Source organism: Oncorhynchus mykiss, chromosome 21, assembly GCF_013265735.2.
Source record: "Oncorhynchus mykiss isolate Arlee chromosome 21, USDA_OmykA_1.1, whole genome shotgun sequence".
Taxonomy (NCBI): Eukaryota; Metazoa; Chordata; class Actinopteri; order Salmoniformes; family Salmonidae; genus Oncorhynchus; species Oncorhynchus mykiss.
Genome location: NC_048585.1, coordinates 63,762,709 through 63,779,322, shown reverse-complemented (window position 1 = coordinate 63,779,322; position 16,614 = coordinate 63,762,709). Strand labels below are relative to the sequence as shown.

General features: G+C 39.6%; 1 protein-coding gene across 1 annotated transcript in view; it reads right to left on the bottom strand.

The window, feature by feature from the left end:
- zgc:158659 (uncharacterized protein LOC791141 homolog) overlaps window positions 1-16,614 on the bottom strand; it is a 149,735-nt gene that overhangs the window by 34,435 nt on the left and 98,686 nt on the right. The window contains exons 15-16 of the mRNA XM_036958414.1: window positions 7,915-8,079; window positions 7,711-7,814 (exon numbers count right to left, since the gene is read on the bottom strand). Coding sequence (XP_036814309.1) covers window positions 7,711-7,814; window positions 7,915-8,079 — 269 coding nt within the window. The remainder of the gene's footprint in view (window positions 1-7,710; window positions 7,815-7,914; window positions 8,080-16,614) is intronic.

Genomic DNA, 16,614 nt, shown 5'->3' with positions numbered 1-16,614 from the left:
TAAATCTAGTAGTAGTGGATTATAAATCTAATAGTAGTGGATTATAAATCTAGTAGTAGTGGATTATAAATCTAGTAGTAGTGGATTATAAATCTAATAGTAGTGGATTATAAATCTAATAGTAGTGGATTATAAATCTAATAGTAGTGGATTATAAATCTAGTAGTAGTGGATTATAAATCTAATAGTAGTGGATTATAAATCTAGTAGTAGTGGATTATAAATCTAATAGTAGTGGATTATAAATCTAATAGTAGTGGATTATAAATCTAATAGTAGTGGACTATAAATCTAATAGTAGTGGATTATAAATCTAATAGTAGTGGATTATAAATCTAGTAGTAGTGGATTATAAATCTAATAGTAGTGGATTATAAATCTAGTAGTAGTGGATTATAAATCTAGTAGTAGTGGATTATAAATCTAGTAGTAGTGGATTATAAATCTAGTAGTAGTGGATTATAAATCTAGTAGTAGTGGATTATAAATCTAGTAGTAGTGGATTATAAATCTAATAGTAGTGGATTATAAATCTAGTAGTAGTGGATTATAAATCTAATAGTAGTGGATTATAAATCTAATAGTAGTGGATTATAAATCTAGTAGTAGTGGATTATAAATCTAATAGTAGTGGATTATAAATCTAGTAGTAGTGGATTATAAATCTAATAGTAGTGGATTATAAATCTAATAGTAGTGGATTATAAATCTAATAGTAGTGGATTATAAATCTAACAGTAGTGGATTATAAATCTAGTAGTAGTGGATTATAAATCTAATAGTAGTGGATTATAAATCTAATAGTAGTGGATTATAAATCTAGTAGTAGTGGATTATAAATCTAGTAGTAGTGGATTATAAATCTAATAGTAGTGGATTATAAATCTAATAGTAGTGGATTATAAATCTAATAGTAGTGGATTATAAATCTAATAGTAGTGGATTATAAATCTAGTAGTAGTGGATTATAAATCTAATAGTAGTGGATTATAAATCTAGTAGTAGTGGATTATAAATCTAGTAGTAGTGGATTATAAATCTAATAGTAGTGGATTATAAATCTAATAGTAGTGGATTATAAATCTAATAGTAGTGGATTATAAATCTAGTAGTAGTGGATTATAAATCTAATAGTAGTGGATTATAAATCTAGTAGTAGTGGATTATAAATCTAATAGTAGTGGATTATAAATCTAATAGTAGTGGATTATAAATCTAATAGTAGTGGACTATAAATCTAATAGTAGTGGATTATAAATCTAATAGTAGTGGATTATAAATCTAGTAGTAGTGGATTATAAATCTAATAGTAGTGGATTATAAATCTAGTAGTAGTGGATTATAAATCTAGTAGTAGTGGATTATAAATCTAGTAGTAGTGGATTATAAATCTAGTAGTAGTGGATTATAAATCTAGTAGTAGTGGATTATAAATCTAGTAGTAGTGGATTATAAATCTAATAGTAGTGGATTATAAATCTAGTAGTAGTGGATTATAAATCTAATAGTAGTGGATTATAAATCTAATAGTAGTGGATTATAAATCTAGTAGTAGTGGATTATAAATCTAATAGTAGTGGATTATAAATCTAGTAGTAGTGGATTATAAATCTAATAGTAGTGGATTATAAATCTAATAGTAGTGGATTATAAATCTAATAGTAGTGGATTATAAATCTAACAGTAGTGGATTATAAATCTAGTAGTAGTGGATTATAAATCTAATAGTAGTGGATTATAAATCTAATAGTAGTGGATTATAAATCTAATAGTAGTGGATTATAAATCTAATAGTAGTGGATTATAAATCTAATAGTAGTGGATTATAAATCTAATAGTAGTGGATTATAAATCTAATAGTAGTGGATTATAAATCTAGTAGTAGTGGATTATAAATCTAATAGTAGTGGATTATAAATCTAGTAGTAGTGGATTATAAATCTAGTAGTAGTGGATTATAAATCTAATAGTAGTGGATTATAAATCTAATAGTAGTGGATTATAAATCTAGTAGTAGTGGATTATAAATCTAGTAGTAGTGGATTATAAATCTAATAGTAGTGGATTATAAATCTAGTAGTAGTGGATTATAAATCTAGTAGTAGTGGATTATAAATCTAATAGTAGTGGACTATAAATCTAATAGTAGTGGATTATAAATCTAATAGTAGTGGATTATAAATCTAATAGTAGTGGATTATAAATCTAGTAGTAGTGGATTATAAATCTAATAGTAGTGGATTATAAATCTAGTAGTAGTGGATTATAAATCTAATAGTAGTGGATTATAAATCTAATAGTAGTGGATTATAAATCTAGTAGTAGTGGATTATAAATCTAATAGTAGTGGATTATAAATCTAATAGTAGTGGATTATAAATCTAGTAGTAGTGGATTATAAATCTAGTAGTAGTGGATTATAAATCTAATAGTAGTGGATTATAAATCTAGTAGTAGTGGATTATAAATCTAGTAGTAGTGGATTATAAATCTAATAGTAGTGGACTATAAATCTAATAGTAGTGGATTATAAATCTAATAGTAGTGGATTATAAATCTAATAGTAGTGGATTATAAATCTAGTAGTAGTGGATTATAAATCTAATAGTAGTGGATTATAAATCTAGTAGTAGTGGATTATAAATCTAATAGTAGTGGATTATAAATCTAATAGTAGTGGATTATAAATCTAATAGTAGTGGACTATAAATCTAATAGTAGTGGATTATAAATCTAATAGTAGTGGATTATAAATCTAGTAGTAGTGGATTATAAATCTAATAGTAGTGGATTATAAATCTAGTAGTAGTGGATTATAAATCTAGTAGTAGTGGATTATAAATCTAGTAGTAGTGGATTATAAATCTAGTAGTAGTGGATTATAAATCTAGTAGTAGTGGATTATAAATCTAGTAGTAGTGGATTATAAATCTAATAGTAGTGGATTATAAATCTAGTAGTAGTGGATTATAAATCTAATAGTAGTGGATTATAAATCTAATAGTAGTGGATTATAAATCTAGTAGTAGTGGATTATAAATCTAATAGTAGTGGATTATAAATCTAGTAGTAGTGGATTATAAATCTAATAGTAGTGGATTATAAATCTAATAGTAGTGGATTATAAATCTAATAGTAGTGGATTATAAATCTAATAGTAGTGGATTATAAATCTAGTAGTAGTGGATTATAAATCTAATAGTAGTGGATTATAAATCTAATAGTAGTGGATTATAAATCTAATAGTAGTGGATTATAAATCTAATAGTAGTGGATTATAAATCTAATAGTAGTGGATTATAAATCTAATAGTAGTGGATTATAAATCTAATAGTAGTGGATTATAAATCTAGTAGTAGTGGATTATAAATCTAATAGTAGTGGATTATAAATCTAGTAGTAGTGGATTATAAATCTAGTAGTAGTGGATTATAAATCTAATAGTAGTGGATTATAAATCTAATAGTAGTGGATTATAAATCTAGTAGTAGTGGATTATAAATCTAGTAGTAGTGGATTATAAATCTAATAGTAGTGGATTATAAATCTAGTAGTAGTGGATTATAAATCTAGTAGTAGTGGATTATAAATCTAATAGTAGTGGACTATAAATCTAATAGTAGTGGATTATAAATCTAATAGTAGTGGATTATAAATCTAATAGTAGTGGATTATAAATCTAATAGTAGTGGATTATAAATCTAATAGTAGTGGATTATAAATCTAATAGTAGTGGATTATAAATCTAATAGTAGTGGATTATAAATCTAATAGTAGTGGATTATAAATCTAGTAGTAGTGGATTATAAATCTAATAGTAGTGGATTATAAATCTAATAGTAGTGGATTATAAATCTAGTAGTAGTGGATTATAAATCTAATAGTAGTGGATTATAAATCTAATAGTAGTGGATTATAAATCTAATAGTAGTGGATTATAAATCTAGTAGTAGTGGATTATAAATCTAATAGTAGTGGATTATAAATCTAATAGTAGTGGATTATAAATCTAATAGTAGTGGATTATAAATCTAATAGTAGTGGATTATAAATCTAATAGTAGTGGATTATAAATCTAATAGTAGTGGATTATAAATCTAATAGTAGTGGATTATAAATCTAATAGTAGTGGATTATAAATCTAATAGTAGTGGATTATAAATCTAATAGTAGTGGATTATAAATCTAGTAGTAGTGGATTATAAATCTAATAGTAGTGGATTATAAATCTAATAGTAGTGGATTATAAATCTAGTAGTAGTGGATTATAAATCTAGTAGTAGTGGATTATAAATCTAATAGTAGTGGATTATAAATCTAATAGTAGTGGATTATAAATCTAATAGTAGTGGATTATAAATCTAGTAGTAGTGGATTATAAATCTAGTAGTAGTGGATTATAAATCTAATAGTAGTGGATTATAAATCTAATAGTAGTGGATTATAAATCTAATAGTAGTGGATTATAAATCTAGTAGTAGTGGATTATAAATCTAATAGTAGTGGATTATAAATCTAATAGTAGTGGATTATACATCTAATAGTTGTGGATTATAAATCTAATAGTAGTGGATTATAAATCTAATAGTAGTGGATTATAAATCTAGTAGTAGTGGATTATAAATCTAATAGTAGTGGATTATAAATCTAATAGTAGTGGATTATAAATCTAGTAGTAGTGGATTATAAATCTAATAGTAGTGGATTATAAATCTAATAGTAGTGGATTATAAATCTAATAGTAGTGGATTATAAATCTAATAGTAGTGGATTATAAATCTAATAGTAGTGGATTATAAATCTAATAGTAGTGGATTATAAATCTAGTAGTAGTGGATTATAAATCTAATAGTAGTGGATTATAAATCTAGTAGTAGTGGATTATAAATCTAGTAGTAGTGGATTATAAATCTAATAGTAGTGGATTATAAATCTAGTAGTAGTAATCTAAAAGAATCCCGGAACCAAGCACAGCGTTGAGTCAATAAAGTAGCTATATGTATAATGACAAAGTTATATGAGCTACGGTGCTCATTAAGTAGCAATATGAGCTACGGTGCTCATTAAGTAGATATATGAGCTACGGTGCTCATTAAGTAGCAATATGAGCTATGGTGCTCATTAAGTAGATATATGAGCTACGGTGCTCATTAAGTAGCTACAGTTGAAGTTGGAAATGGACATACAACACTTAGTTTGGAGTCATTAAAACTCATTTTTCAACGACTCCACAAATGTCTTGTTAACAAACTATAGTTTTGGCAAGTCGGTTAGGACATCTACTTTGTGCATGACACAAGTCATTTTTACAACAATTTACAGACAGATTATTTCACTTATAATTCACTGTATCACAATTCCATTAGGTCAGAAGTTTACATACACTAAGTTGACTGTGCCTTTAAACAGCTTGGAAAATTCCAGAAAATGATGTCATGCCTTTAGAAGCTTCTGATAGGCTAATTTACATGATTTCAGTCAATTGGAGGTGTACCTGTGGATGTATTTCAAGGCCTACCTTTAAACTCAGTGCCTCTTTGCTTGACATCATGAGAAAATCTAAATAAATCAGCCAAGACCTCAGAAAAATAATTGTAGACCTCCACAAGTCTGGTTCATCCTTGGGAGCAATTTCCAAACACCTGAAGGTACCACGTTCATCTGTACAAACAATAGTACGCAAGTATAAACACCCTGGGACCATGCAGCCGTCATACCGCTCAGGAAGGAGATGCGTTCTGTCTCCTAGATATGAACGTACTTTGGTGCAAAAAGTGCAAATCAATCCCAGAACAACAGCAAAGGACCTTGTGAAGATGCTGGAGGAAACAGGGTACCAAAGTATCTATATCCACAGTAAAACGAGTCCTACATCGACATAACCTGAAAGGCCGCTCAGCAAGGAAGAAGCCACTGCTCCAAAACTGCCATAAAAAAGCCAGACTACGGTTTGCAACTGCACATGGGGACAAAGATCGTACTTTTTGGAGAAATGTCCTCTGGTCTGATGAAACAAAAATATAACTGATTGGCCATAATGACCATCGTTATGTTTGGAGGAATAAGGGGGAGGCTTGCAAGCCGAAGAACACCATCCCAACCGTGAAGCACGGGGGTGGTAGCATCATGTTGTAGGGGTGCTTTGCTGCAGGAGGGACTGGTGCACTTCACAAAATAAATGTCATCATGAGGTAGGAACATTATGTGGATATATTGAAGCAACATCTCAAGACATCAGTCAGGAAGTTAAAGCTTGGTTGCAAATGTGTCTTCCAAATGGACAATGACCCCAAGCATACTTCCAAAGTTGTGGCAAAATGGCTTAAGGACAACAAAGTCAAGTTATTGGAGTTGCCATCACAAAGCCCTGACCTCAAACCTATAGAACATTTGTGGGCAGAACTGAAAAAGCGTGTGCGAGCAAGGAGGCCTACAAACCTGACTCAGTTACACCAGCTCTGTCAGGAGGAATGGGCCAAAATTCACCCAACTTATTGTGGGAAGCTTGTGTAAGGCTACCCAAAACGTTTGACCCAAGTTAAGCAATTTAAAGGCAATGCTACCAAATACTAATTGAGTGTATGTAAACTTCTGACTTCCAACTGTATATGAGCTACGGTGCTCATTAGGGTGTTATAGTAGTGCACTAGGGAGGGTGAATAGGGTGTTATAGTAGTGCACTAGGTAGGGTGAACAGGGTGTTATAGTAGTGCACTAGGGAGGGTGAATAGGGTGTTATAGTAGTGCACTAGGTAGGGTGAATAAGGTGTTATAGTAGTGCACTAGGTAGGGTGAATAAGGTGTTATAGTAGTGCACTAGGTAGGGTGTTATAGTAGTGCACTGGGTAGGGTGTTATAGTAGTGCACTAGGTAGGGTGTTATAGTACTGCACTAGGTAGGGTGTTATAGTAGTGCACTAGGTAGGGCAAATAGGGTGTTATACTAGTGCACTAGGCAGGGAATAGGGTGTTATAGTAGTGCACTAGGCAGGGAATAGGGTGTTATAGTAGTGCACAAGGTAGGGTGAATAAGGTGTTATAGTAGTGCACTAGGTAGGGTGAATAGGGTGTTATAGTAGTGCACTAGGGAGGGAATAGGGTGTTATAGTAGTGCACTAGGTAGGGAATAGGGTGTTATAGTAGTGCACTAGGTAGGGTGAATAAGGTGTTATAGTAGTGCACTAGGGAGGGAATAGGGTGTTATAGTAGTGCACTAGGTAGGGAATAGGGTGTTATAGTAGTGCACTAGGTAGGGTGAATAAGGTGTTATAGTAGTGCACTAGGTAGGGTGAATAGGGTGTTATAGTAGTGCACTAGGTAGGGTGAATAAGGTGTTATAGTAGTGCACTAGGTAGGGTGAATAGGGTGTTATAGTAGTGCACTAGGGAGGGAATAGGGTGTTATAGTAGTGCACTAGGTAGGGAATAGGGTGTTATAGTAGTGCACTAGGTAGGGTGAATAAGGTGTTATAGTAGTGCACTAGGTAGGGTGAATAGGGTGTTATAGTAGTGCACTAGGGAGGGTGAATAGGGTGTTATAGTAGTGCACTAGGGAGGGAATAGGGTGTTATAGTAGTGCACTAGGCAGGGAATAGGGTGTTATAGTAGTGCACTAGGGAGGGAATAGGGTGTTCTAGTAGTGCACTAGGCAGGGAATAGGGTGTTATAGTAGTGCACTAGGCAGGGAATAGGGCGTTATAGAGTAGACTTACTTGAGATGCCAGAAGAAGAAATGTCCTATCCTCTGGTTAGTCAGAGCCTTCTTAATGAGGAACCTGGCCAGAGGGTTGTCCAGGTACATCTCATACTTCAACACCTGAGAAATGGGACAGATGTACACTATGGGTCCAGACACAGATTAAGCCTAGTGTTAGACTACAAGACAGACAGACAGACAGACAGACAGACAGACAGACCTGTACTAGCTGTAGAAGGTACTGACTGAGCTTGTCGTCAGTGAGGCCCTGTACGAGGCAGCGCAGGGCGAACTCTCGAACCATGGGGTCAGGAAAGTTACAGTCCAACAGCTCCAGAGCACTCTCTGGTTGCATCAGGGGCCAGTCACGCAATAAACAGTACATCTAGAGGGGGGCGGAGGACACAGAGAGGGAGAGGGAGAGACAGAGAGAGAGGGGAGAGAGGGGGGCGGAGGACACACAGAGAGAGAGAGAGGAGAGAGGGGGGCGGAGGACACACAGAGAGGGAGACAGAGAGACAGAGAGAGAGAGGAGAGGGAGAGAGGGGGGCGAAGGACACATAGAGGGAGACAGAGGGAGAGAGAGAGGGGAGAGAGGGGGGCGGAGGACACACAGAGAGGGAGACAGAGAGACAGAGAGAGAGGGGAGAGAGGGGGGCGGAGGACACACAGAGAGAGAGAGAGGAGAGAGGGGGGCGGAGGACACACAGAGAGGGAGACAGAGAGACAGAGAGAGAGAGGAGAGGGAGAGAGGGGGGCGAAGGACACATAGAGGGAGACAGAGGGAGAGAGAGAGGGGAGAGAGGGGGGCGGAGGACACACAGAGAGAGAGAGAGGAGAGAGGGGGGCGGAGGACACACAGAGAGAGAGACAGAGAGACAGAGAGAGGGGAGAGAGGGGGGCGGAGGACACACAGAGAGAGAGAGGGGAGAGAGGGGGGCGGAGGACACACAGAGAGAGAGAGAGGAGAGAGGGGGGCGGAGGACACACAGAGAGGGAGACAGAGAGACAGAGAGACAGAGAGAGAGGGGGGCGAAGGACACATAGAGGGAGACAGAGGGAGAGAGAGGAGAGAGGGGGGCGGAGGACACACAGAGAGAGAGACAGGAGAGGAGAGAGAGAGAGAGAGAGGAGAGGGAGAGAGAGGGAGAGACCATTTTACTCCCGCTAGCAGAGCTGGATAAGCAGTTTTCATGTTATCCAGAGCGTTGGTGACTAACTGTGCTGCTGGCAACAATTTAATGAAGGTTTTTTTTATTACTCTTTTTTGCCGACATTTAATTGAGCATTTGTTTATTTTTTTAGTATTTTACCTTTATTTAACCAGGCAAGTCAGTTAAGAACAAATTCTTATTTTCAATGACGACCTAGGAACAGTGGGTTAACTGGCCTAGGAACAGTGGGGTTAACTGGTCTAGGAACAGTGGGTTAACTGGCCTAGGAACTGTGGGTTAACTGGTCTAGGAACAGTGGGTTAACTGGCCTAGGAACAGTGGGTTAACTGGCCTAGGAACAGTGGGTTAACTGGTCTAGGAACAGTGGGTTAACTGGCCTAGGAACTGTGGGTTAACTGGTCTAGGAACAGTGGGTTAACTGGCCTAGGAACAGTGGGTTAACTGGCCTATGAACAGTGGGTTAACTGGTCTAGGAACAGTGGGTTAACTGGCCTAGGAACAGTGGGTTAACTGGTCTAGGAACAGTGGGTTAACTGGCCTAGGAACAGTGGGTTAACTGGTCTAGGAACAGTGGGTTAACTGGTCTAGGAACTGTGGGTTAACTGGTCTAGGAACAGTGGGTTAACTGGCCTAGGAACAGTGGGTTAACTGGTCTAGGAACTGTGGGTTAACTGGTCTAGGAACAGTGGGTTAACTGGCCTAGGAACTGTGGGTTAACTGGTCTAGGAACAGTGGGTTAACTGGTCTAGGAACAGTGGGTTAACTGGTCTAGAAACAGTGGGTTAACTGGTCTAGGAACAGTGGGTTAACTGGTCTAGGAACAGTGGGTTAACTGGTCTAGGAACAGTGGGTTAACTGGCCTAGGAACAGTGGGTTAACTGGCCTAGGAACAGTGGGTTAACTGGCCTAGGAACAGTGGGTTAACTGGCCTAGGAACAGTGGGTTAACTGGCCTAGGAACAGTGGGTTAACTGGTCTAGAAACAGTGGGTTAACTGGTCTAGGAACAGTGGGTTAACTGGTCTAGAAACAGTGGGTTAACTGGTCTAGGAACAGTGGGTTAACTGGTCTAGGAACAGTGGGTTAACTGGTCTAGGAACAGTGGGTTAACTGGCCTAGGAACAGTGGGTTAACTGGCCTAGGAACAGTGGGTTAACTGGTCTAGGAACAGTGGGTTAACTGGTCTAGGAACAGTGGGTTAACTGGCCAAGGAACAGTGGGTTAACTGGTCTAGGAACAGTGGGTTAACTGGTCTAGGAACAGTGGGTTAACTGGTCTAGGAACAGTGGGTTAACTGGTCTAGAAACAGTGGGTTAACTGGTCTAGGAACAGTGGGTTAACTGGCCTAGGGTTAACTGGTCTAGGAACAGTGGGTTAACTGGTCTAGGAACAGTGGGTTAACTGGTCTAGGAACTGTGGGTTAACTGGCCTAGGAACAGTGGGTTAACTGGCCTAGGAACAGTGGGTTAACTGGCCTAGGGTTAACTGGTCTAGGAACAGTGGGTTAACTGGTCTAGGAACTGTGGGTTAACTGGCCTAGGAACAGTGGGTTAACTGGCCTAGGAACAGTGGGTTAACTGGCCTAGGAACAGTGGGTTAACTGGTCTAGGAACTGTGGGTTAACTGGTCTAGGAACAGTTGGTTAACTGGCCTAGGAACAGTGGGTTAACTGGTCTAGGAACTGTGGGTTAACTGGTCTAGGAACAGTGGGTTAACTGGCCTAGGAACAGTGGGTTAACTGGCCTAGGAACAGTGGGTTAACTGGCCTAGGAACAGTGGGTTAACTGGCCTAGGAACAGTGGGTTAACTGGTCTAGGAACAGTGGGTTAACTGGTCTAGGAACAGTGGGTTAACTGGCCTAGGAACAGTGGGTTAACTGGTCTAGGAACAGTGGGTTAACTGGTCTAGGAACAGTGGGTTAACTGGTCTAGGAACAGTGGGTTAACTGGTCTAGGAACAGTGGGTTAACTGGCCTAGGAACAGTGGGTTAACTGGCCTAGGAACAGTGGGTTAACTGGTCTAGGAACTGTGGGTTAACTGGTCTAGGAACAGTGGGTTAACTGGTCTAGGAACAGTGGGTTAACTGGCCTAGGAACAGTGGGTTAACTGGCCTAGGAACAGTGGGTTAACTGGTCTAGAAACAGTGGGTTAACTGGTCTAGGAACAGTGGGTTAACTGGTCTAGAAACAGTGGGTTAACTGGTCTAGGAACAGTGGGTTAACTGGTCTAGGAACAGTGGGTTAACTGGTCTAGGAACAGTGGGTTAACTGGCCTAGGAACAGTGGGTTAACTGGCCTAGGAACAGTGGGTTAACTGGTCTAGGAACAGTGGGTTAACTGGTCTAGGAACAGTGGGTTAACTGGCCAAGGAACAGTGGGTTAACTGGTCTAGGAACAGTGGGTTAACTGGTCTAGGAACAGTGGGTTAACTGGTCTAGGAACAGTGGGTTAACTGGTCTAGGAACAGTGGGTTAACTGGTCTAGAAACAGTGGGTTAACTGGTCTAGGAACAGTGGGTTAACTGGCCTAGGGTTAACTGGTCTAGGAACTGTGGGTTAACTGGCCTAGGAACAGTGGGTTAACTGGCCTAGAAACAGTGGGTTAACTGGCCTAGGAACAGTGGGTTAACTGGTCTAGGAACTGTGGGTTAACTGGTCTAGGAACAGTGGGTTAACTGGCCTAGGAACAGTGGGTTAACTGGTCTAGGAACTGTGGGTTAACTGGTCTAGGAACAGTGGGTTAACTGGCCTAGGAACAGTGGGTTAACTGGCCTAGGAACAGTGGGTTAACTGGCCTAGGAACAGTGGGTTAACTGGTCTAGGAACAGTGGGTTAACTGGTCTAGGAACAGTGGGTTAACTGGTCTAGAAACAGTGGGTTAACTGGTCTAGGAACAGTGGGTTAACTGGCCTAGGGTTAACTGGTCTAGGAACAGTGGGTTAACTGGTCTAGGAACAGTGGGTTAACTGGTCTAGGAACTGTGGGTTAACTGGCCTAGGAACAGTGGGTTAACTGGCCTAGGAACAGTGGGTTAACTGGCCTAGGGTTAACTGGTCTAGGAACAGTGGGTTAACTGGTCTAGGAACTGTGGGTTAACTGGCCTAGGAACAGTGGGTTAACTGGCCTAGGAACAGTGGGTTAACTGGCCTAGGAACAGTGGGTTAACTGGTCTAGGAACTGTGGGTTAACTGGTCTAGGAACAGTGGGTTAACTGGCCTAGGAACAGTGGGTTAACTGGTCTAGGAACTGTGGGTTAACTGGTCTAGGAACAGTGGGTTAACTGGCCTAGGAACAGTGGGTTAACTGGCCTAGGAACAGTGGGTTAACTGGCCTAGGAACAGTGGGTTAACTGGTCTAGGAACTGTGGGTTAACTGGTCTAGGAACAGTGGGTTAACTGGCCTAGGAACAGTGGGTTAACTGGCCTAGGAACAGTGGGTTAACTGCCTGTTCAGGGGCAGAACGACAGATTTGTACCTTGTCAGCTCTGGGGTTTGAACTTGCAACCTTTCAGTTACTAGTCCAACGCTCTAACCACTAGGCTACCTGCCACCTCTACACTCTAACCACTAAGCTACCCTGCCACCTCTACACTCTAACCACTAGGCTACCCTGCCACCTCTACACTCTAACCACTAGGCTACCCTGCCGCCCCCATTTGTAAATGTGTCAGTTATTCTGCGCTCTGGCACACTGAGATGAGACTGTGATCAGAGTAGATAGCCAGAGTGAATTTACGAACACACACGAATTAACCATGTCCACTGAGAACGCACAACGACCACTTAGCTAAGAATTACGAGAATAATCAAGTCAATAAACGTCGTGTTAGATAGCATTTAGTTAATTTACTGGCAAGTTCAATGTATTAGTAGCCAACTAGCGTTAGGTAGCTAGCTAACATACCGATATATACCACTGTAATGATATGCTATGTGGTTCGTAAGGATATCGTAGCTAACAAATTGTCAGCCAACATAACCTGTAATGTAACTTATTGGTAAAGTCATTACTTTATTGCATTGCTTAACATTTTATTAACATTTCAGACAGTCAGGTATTCTAGAGGAGAAACAGACAGACATGTATTCTAGAGGAGAAACAGGCTGACAGACAGGTATTCTAGAGGAGAAACAGACAGACAGTCAGGTATTCTAGAGGAGAAACAGACAGACAGACAAGTACTCTAGAGGAGAAACAGACAGTCAGGTATTCTAAAGGAGAAACAGACAGACAGACATGTATTCTAAAGGAGAAACAGACAGACAGACAGACAGGTGTTGTAGAGGAGAAACAGACAGACAGACAGGTATTCTAGAGGACAAACAGACAGGTATTCTAGAAGAGAAACAGACAGACAGGTATTCTAGAGCAGAAACAGACAGACAGGTATTCTAGAGCAGAAACAGACAGACAGGTATTCTAGAGCAGAAACAGACAGACAGGTATTCTAGAGGAGAAACAGACTGACAGGTATTCTAGAGGAGAAACAGACAGACATGTATTCTAGAGGAGAAACAGACAGACATGTATTCTAGAGGAGAAACAGGCAGACAGGTATACTAGAGGAGAAACAGGCTGACAGACAGGTATTCTAGAGGAGAAATAGACAGACAGGTATTATAGTGCAGAAAAAGACAGACAGGTATTCTAGAGGAGAAACAGACTGACAGGTATTCTTGAGGAGAAACAGACAGACATGTATTCTAGAGGAGAAACAGGCTGACAGACAAGTATTCTAGTGGAGAAACAGACAGTCAGGTATTCTAGAGGAGAAACAGACTGACAGGTATTCTAGAGGAGAAACAGACAGACAGGTATTCTGGAGGAGAAACAGACAGACAGGTATTCTAGAGGAGAAACAGGCTGACAGACAGGTATTCTAGAGGAGAAACAGACAGACAGGTATTCTAGAGGAGAAACAGACAGACAGGTATTCTAGAGGAGAAACAGACAGACAGGTATTCTAGAGGAGAAACAGACAGACAGGTATTCTAGAGGAGAAACAGACAGACAGGTATTCTAGAGGAGAAACAAACAGACAGGTATTCTAGAGGAGAAACAGACAGACATGTATTTTAGAGGAGAAACAGACAGACAGGTATTCTAGAGGAGAAACAGACTGACAGGTATTCTAGAGGACAATCAGAGAGACAGGTATTCTAGAGGAGAAACAGACAGACAGGTATTCTAGAGGAGAAACAGACAGACAGGTATTCTAGAGGAGAAACAGACAGATAGGTATTCTAGAGGAGAAACAGACTGACAGGTATTCTAGAGGAGAATCAGAGAGACAGGTATTCTAGAGTAGAAACAGACAGACAGGTATTCTAGAGGAGAAACAGACAGACAGGTATTCTATAGGAGAAACAGACAGACAGGTATTCTAGAGGAGAAACAGACAGACAGGTATTCTAGAGGAGAAACAGACTGACAGGTATTCTAGAGGAGAATCAGAGAGACAGGTATTCTAGAGTAGAAACAGACAGACAGGTATTCTAGAGGAGAAACAGACAGACAGGTATTCTAGAGGAGAAACAGACAGACAGGTATTCTAGAGGAGAATCAGAGAGACAGGTATTCTAGATGAGAAACAGACAGACAGGTATTCTAGATGAGAAACAGACAGACAGGTATTCTAGAGGAGAAACAGACTGACAGGTATTCTAGAGGAGAAACAGACAGACAGGTATTCTAGAGGAGAAACAGACAGACAGGTATTCTAGAGGAGAAACAGACAGACAGGTATTCTAGAGGAGAAACAGACAGACAGGTATTCTAGAGGAGAAACAGACAGACAGGTATTCTAGAGGAGAAACAGACAGACAGGTATTCTAGAGGAGAAACAGACAGACAGGTATTCTAGAGGAGAATCAGAGAGACAGGTATTCTAGAGGAGAAACAGACAGACAGGTATTCTAGAGGAGAAACAGACAGACAGGTATTCAAGAGGAGAAACAGACAGACAGGTATTCTAGAGGAGAAACAGACAGACAGGTATTCTAGAGGAGAAACAGACCGACAGGTATTCTGGAGGAGAAACAGAGAGACAGGTATTCTGGAGGAGAAACAGACAGACAGGTATTCTAGAGGAGAAACAGGCTGACAGACAGGTATTCTAGAGGAGAAACAGACAGACAGGTATTCTAGAGGAGAAACAGACAGACAGGTATTCTGGAGGAGAAACAGACAGACGGGTATTCTAGAGGAGAAACAGGCTGGCAGACAGGTATTCTAGAGGAGAAACAGACAGACAGGTATTCTAGAGGAGAAACAGACAGACAGGTATTCTAGAGGAGAAACAGGCTGACAGACAGGTATTCTAGAGGAGAAACAGACAGACAGGTATTCTAGAGGAGAAACAGACAGACAGGTATTCTGGAGGAGAAACAGACAGACGGGTATTCTAGAGGAGAAACAGACAGACAGGTATTCTAGAGGAGAAACAGACAGACAGGTATTCTGGAGGAGAAACAGACAGACGGGTATTCTAGAGGAGAAACAGGCTGGCAGACAGGTATTCTAGAGGAGAAACAGACAGACAGGTATTCTAGAGGAGAAACAGACAGACAGGTATTCTAGAGGAGAAACAGACAGACAGGTATTCTGGAGGAGAAACAGACAGACGGGTATTCTAGAGGAGAAACAGGCTGGCAGACAGGTATTCTAGAGGAGAAACAGACAGACAGGTATTCTAGAGGAGAAACAGACAGACATTTATTATAGAGGAGAAACAGACAGACAGGTATTCTAGAGGAGAAACGGACAGACAGGTATTCTAGAGGAGAAACAGACAGACAGGTATTCTAGAGGAGAAACAGACAGACAGGTATTCTAGAGGAGAATCAGACAGACAGGTATTCTAGAGGAGAAACAGACAGACAGGTATTCTAGAGGAGAAACAGACAGACAGGTATTCTAGAGGAGAAACAGACAGACAGGTATTCTAGAGGAGAAACAGACAGACAGGTATACTGGAGGAGAAACAGAGAGACAGGTATTCTGGAGGAGAAACAGACAGACAGGTATTCTAGAGGAGAAACAGGCTGATAGACAGGTATTCTAGAGGAGAAACAGACAGACAGGTATTCTAGAGGAAAAACAGACAGACAGGTATTCTGGAGGAGAAACAGACAGACAGGTATTCTAGAGGAGAAACAGACAGACAGGTATTCTAGAGGAGAAACAGACAGACAGGTATTCTAGAGGAGAAACAGACAGACAGGTATTCTAGAGGAGAAACAGGGTGACAGACAGGTATTCTAGAGGAGAAACAGACAGACAGGTATTCTAGAGGAGAAACAGACAGACAGGTATTCTAGAGGAGAAACAGACTGACAGGTATTCTAGAGGAGAAACAGACAGACAGGTATTCTAGAGGAGAAACAGACTGACAGGTATTCTAGAGGAGAAACAGACAGACATGTATTCTAGAGGAGAAACAGACAGACAGGTATTCTAGAGGAGAAACAGACTGACAGGTATTCTAGAGGACAATCAGAGAGACAGGTATTCTAGAGGAGAAACAGACAGACAGGTATTCTAGAGGAGAAACAGACAGACAGGTATTCTAGAGGAGAAACAGACAGACAGGTATTCTAGAGGAGAAACAGACTGACAGGTATTCTAGAGGAGAATCAGAGAGACAGGTATTCTAGAGTAGAAACAGACAGACAGGTATTCTAGAGGAGAAACAGACAGACAGGTATTCTAGAGGAGAAACAGACAGACAGGTATTCTAGAGGAGAAAC